This window comes from Cynocephalus volans, chromosome 6 (genome assembly GCF_027409185.1).
Source record: "Cynocephalus volans isolate mCynVol1 chromosome 6, mCynVol1.pri, whole genome shotgun sequence".
Lineage (NCBI taxonomy): Eukaryota > Metazoa > Chordata > Mammalia > Dermoptera > Cynocephalidae > Cynocephalus > Cynocephalus volans.
Genome location: NC_084465.1, coordinates 99,484,740 through 99,489,173, shown reverse-complemented (window position 1 = coordinate 99,489,173; position 4,434 = coordinate 99,484,740). Strand labels below are relative to the sequence as shown.

At 54.0% G+C, this 4,434-nt stretch overlaps 1 protein-coding gene across 2 annotated transcripts in view; it reads right to left on the bottom strand.

The window, feature by feature from the left end:
- Nucleotides 1-1,285: 1,285 nt before the first annotated feature.
- HMOX2 (heme oxygenase 2) overlaps nucleotides 1,286-4,434 on the bottom strand; it is a 53,514-nt gene continuing 50,365 nt past the window's right edge. For both annotated transcript variants that reach the window (XM_063099529.1, XM_063099530.1), the window contains 4 exons: nucleotides 3,649-3,766; nucleotides 2,724-3,215; nucleotides 1,653-1,779; nucleotides 1,286-1,562 (listed from right to left, as the gene is read on the bottom strand). In XM_063099529.1, coding sequence (XP_062955599.1) covers nucleotides 1,435-1,562; nucleotides 1,653-1,779; nucleotides 2,724-3,215; nucleotides 3,649-3,766 — 865 coding nt within the window. In that variant the 3' untranslated portion in view covers nucleotides 1,286-1,434. The remainder of the gene's footprint in view (nucleotides 1,563-1,652; nucleotides 1,780-2,723; nucleotides 3,216-3,648; nucleotides 3,767-4,434) is intronic.

The following is a 4,434-nucleotide window of genomic DNA, read 5'->3' as shown; positions in this document are numbered from 1 at the left end:
GCTCAGCCTCTGCTCTCTTACCTGGCTTTCTTCTTCTTGAACGGAAAGAGGGTGGGGCCACAGGCAGGGCAGGGGTCCTCAGGGTCTCAACATGCCTCAGAGCTTACATGGAGCCAACTGCCCAAGGACAGTGCTAACACTTAAGGAACTGATTAAACCAAACCAGAGTCAAGTGTAGACTAGCCACAGGAATCCCAGCTGTGACCCAGCCAGGGCATGAGTTGGCTTCAGCAGTGGCTGTAAGGTCACCTTACTTCCTCTGACACTAGTTTCAACTGTGTACACAGATCCCTATGGGATCTGCACACTGGAGCTCCCCAAACTGGAACTCAGTGTCATCCTGCCCTGTGGGCAAGTGCTCTCCCTCCCTTAAGCACGATGGAGCTGCTGGGCTGAGGCGTATGGTCTGAAGAGCAACGGGGCGCAGCCTGGGCAGCCGGATTCTGGGCCAGCGCCGGCCTTGCCCGTCTCCAAGCCCACTAACTTAAGAGTTTCCCCACCGTTTAACCCACTTTTGAATAGATATCTATTAATAAAAATACTTAAGTTCACATTTCTATCTTAGACACTGAATTCCTTAAATACAAGTCTATGCTTTTTTATCCTTATTTATAAAACTTTTTTTTAAGCATAAAAACCTCCAAAGTAATTTCTGAGTTAGAAAATCACAGGACCAGCTTAACTTCAAGGATCTTTGTGAGACTTTGCCCTGGGGATGAGGGTTCTGGAGGTGACCAGCAGTGTTGGGGAGCACTCGAGGGCAGGAAGGGCTGCCGGAGGCTGACATGAAGGAGTGTATCCCCTCCCCACCCCCACCAGACAGCACACCCTTGCTTCTGAGAGGCTCTCCTCCCCTATGCATTAACAGGGTCCAGGAGGTAGCTTGACCTACCCACCTGTGCCAGGAAGGAGGCAGGAAGCTTGCAGGGTGCACTTTAGTGAGTGCTATAGCATTGACACAGGCCTCTCGGGTTCTGGTTGAGAGGGGCAAGCTCCCAGGGCCTCTGAGGCTGGGGGAGAGCCTGACTTCTGCCATAACAACCCCTCACCCCCAGGAGCAGCCTAGAAGTTGAGCAGCAGCATCCAGTAAGGCCCCCCCTCCTCCCAAAGAGCCTGGGATTATTAGCCACCCAAATTCTGCAGTCAAAGGTGTGGGAGTCCCACAGCACAGCTGGTTCAGAGGTCCAGGCCTGCCCACCCACCACGCCACGCCATGCCGTGCCGTGCCAGCTGCTCCCTGGGCAACAGCATCTGGCCCACAGAGAGGACACCGTCAGGCAGAGACTCTAGTGTCTGGCTTTTATTGGTTGCTTGTTTTCTCAAACCCAGCGTTAAAAAAAATGTCACCTGAGGTGGTAGTTCAGTCGGGGGTGGAGATGGGGGTGGGCTAGTGGTCATTCGGGAAGAGGGCGCCAGCATGGTGTGATGGGTCCTTCACATGTAGTACCAGGCCAAGAGTCCTGCAGCCAGGGCCACGCTGGCAGCCAGAATGAACTGGAGGCTGGGCTTCCTCAGCACAGCCATGGGTGTTCGGAAGGGACAGTTGCTGCCCACCAGGGCACCTGCGTGGCAGCACCAACAGGAGACATAGCATCAGTGCAGGCCACTGATACACCTGCCCCAGGAGGGAGGCTTGGGACACGCACACCTACCTCTGTCCTGTTCAGCAGCGTAGAAGGGGCATTTACGCACATCTCCTTTCCCGTCGTGCACAGGCAGCCCAGCCTCCAGCGTTTCTCTGGCCAGTGCAGAGCCAGCCTGGTCCAGTTCATTGAATATCTGGAGAAACAGGATCAACTGAGCCATCAGAGCAGCATCTCTCTCCCCTGCACCCCATACAGAGAGGGCTGGAGCAGGTGTGCCAAGCAGCTAAGTGAGCAGCTCCAGTGGGCAGCAGCTGTGCTCCTTACATCTCCCTGGTGGACACTCTGAGGCAATGTGGCCGCACCTGTGCTGCTGGCACCCCAAGGCTGCCTACCACAGGGGTCTTCCCTGGGACGGACCAGACACGCACCCCATGCCTGGCCTTCTCTGAGGTGGCTTGAGCAACTGAAACCACCAGGGCACAGACAGGAGAGGGCACTAGTACTTCCCCAATCCTAGCCGCTGGTGGTGGTTTTAGTAAGTAACAGCTGCAAAATAGGAATGTTGGACAATGAGACCCCAGCAGGGCAGACCCATCCTGAGTGGCCCTGGGAGACCACAGTGGATGGCTGACAGGGTCTGTGCTCAGCCTGGCACTTCACTGGCCTATGGCCACTTTCCCTTGTGCTGAGAAGAGAATCAGCCTCCAAAGGCTTGGTCCCTTCTAAAGGCTACTTGTAAACAGTGTTGCTCTCCTGACCATCCTTGGTGAAACTGACTTTTCATAGCATTCCTTGCTAAAAAGGAAAAAATGACCAATCCTTCAAGACCAGCATCCTGTGGTGAGAAGGAGGGAGACAGCTCCCTTCTCCCAGGCCCCTCTACATTCTGGGGCCCTCACCCTCCCCAAAACACTACCCACAGACATCTATCAGAGCAAGCCTTCCAAGGTGGGAGCCATCCCCTGGGCCCACACTCTGGGCACCAGGCTGGTTCCCTCGCCTGTCCCTAGGCACACTGCAGCCCATCTGTCCTAATGCCACTGATACCCACTAGGGCAGCTCTGGATTGGCTCCCACTGTCATAGGCTCCCTGTGCAGCCTGGCAGAGCTTGGCCTGGGGCCAGCCCCCCACAGTACCTGCATGTTGTACTTGAAGGCCTTGTTGGCCTCCTCCACAATCTGCTCTTTGGTCTTGAGGTTCAGGTCCAGGGCGTTCATCCTGGCCCGGTAGAACTGCTTGAACTGCTGGGCATTGTCCACATTCTCAAATAGGTAGAACTGGGTCCCTTCCCCTGTGCTGGGGAGTTTCAGTGCTCGCTGGGCCACCTTCTTCAGCACCTGGCCCCCCGAGAGGTCCCCCATGTATCGAGTATATGCGTGGGCCACCAGCAGCTCTGGCTCGTTCTTCCCTATGTAGTGAATCCGATCCACGTACTTTTGGGTGGCCTCAGAGCACTGCACCTGCTCCTCCCAGTTTTCACCAAAGAAATACTCCATATCCTTGGTCAGTGCCTCCTTGCGGTGTAGTTCTGTGGGGAAGTACAAGGGGCTGAAGGCTGGATGGTCCTTGTTGTGGTCCATCTCCTCCTCAAGGGCCGAGTATGTGAAGTAGAGTGCCGTGGTGGCCAGCTGTGGAGGGAGATGGGAGCAGACCATAGGAAAGGGCTGGGGACTGGCTGACAACTCCCCAGCCCACCACATTCCAAGCGGCTGCAGACCAAGACTCAAGCAACAACCCCCACCCATCCCCAAAAACCCAATCCCGTGACCCATTTTTATAAAGTGAATTATTGAACACATGCAGGAAGCTTTTATGTTTCTTAAAGGAAAGACATGGTGAATTTGTCGGAACACAGATACTTTTGCTTCCTTTGCATCACTTTTATTCTGTTTAAGCTATGAGAGTCGTAGCTAAACATCAAGTAAAGAGTGAAGTGTGGAAAAAGGCCCAGCTTCTCCCTCAGAGCAGCTCTAGGGGACCTTTCTCATGGGACCAAGGCCCCCATCCTGACCCGGTATGAAAGTCTGGAGCCCAACCTGGTCTGTGACTGAGAGCACAAACCTTAAATATCTCCTTCTTAATGTTGCCTTTCAAGAAGTCCTTGACAAACTGGGTGTTTTCTGCTTGGTCATGAGCTTCCTTGGTCCCTTCCTTCAGGAGTTCAGAGAGGTCAGCCATTCTGTGGAGAGACGGGATATGTATGTGAGTGCGTGTGTGAGTGTGAGAATTATCTTCCCAGCTCCCCGGAAAGGAACGTAAGACAAAAAGCCGAGTCCAGACTCCAGGGTGACCACTGCTGGCCTGGAGGCAAGGGCTGCTCTGACAGGTCACTCCAGCATGAATGGCAGGGCCTTATCAGGGACTAGGACTACTGGGCAAGCAGATGTGACAGTCTGCTCCATAGACTCGGGACATGCAGAATGACTGTGGCCTACTGTGTCTGTGTGCCCGTGTCTGCTAGGAACCACCCTAATGAACAATGCCTTTGCTTCTATGGCCACCTAGTGGCCGAAGAAACATATACCTCTAATCCCACCAGTGCTTGCAGTCTTCTCCAGGGAGGACTGTCTTTCAGGAACATGTCTTCCAGAATCCATGACACTGTAAAAGGCTGTGACCATGGATTTCCTGGGGCAGCCCAGCTGCCTTCCTCCTACCTCAGACACACAGCCTCTTCAAAACTGTATGTAGCTGGGCCAAGGTGCAAGTGGATGAGAAGGAGACAACCAAGAGATTAAGGCCAGGACCCTGGGTTTGTACTGCTTAACAAAATTATATAGGATAAGGGGCTAGCCAGTTAGCTCAGCTGGTTACAGCATAGTGCTGATAACACCAAGGTCCAGGATT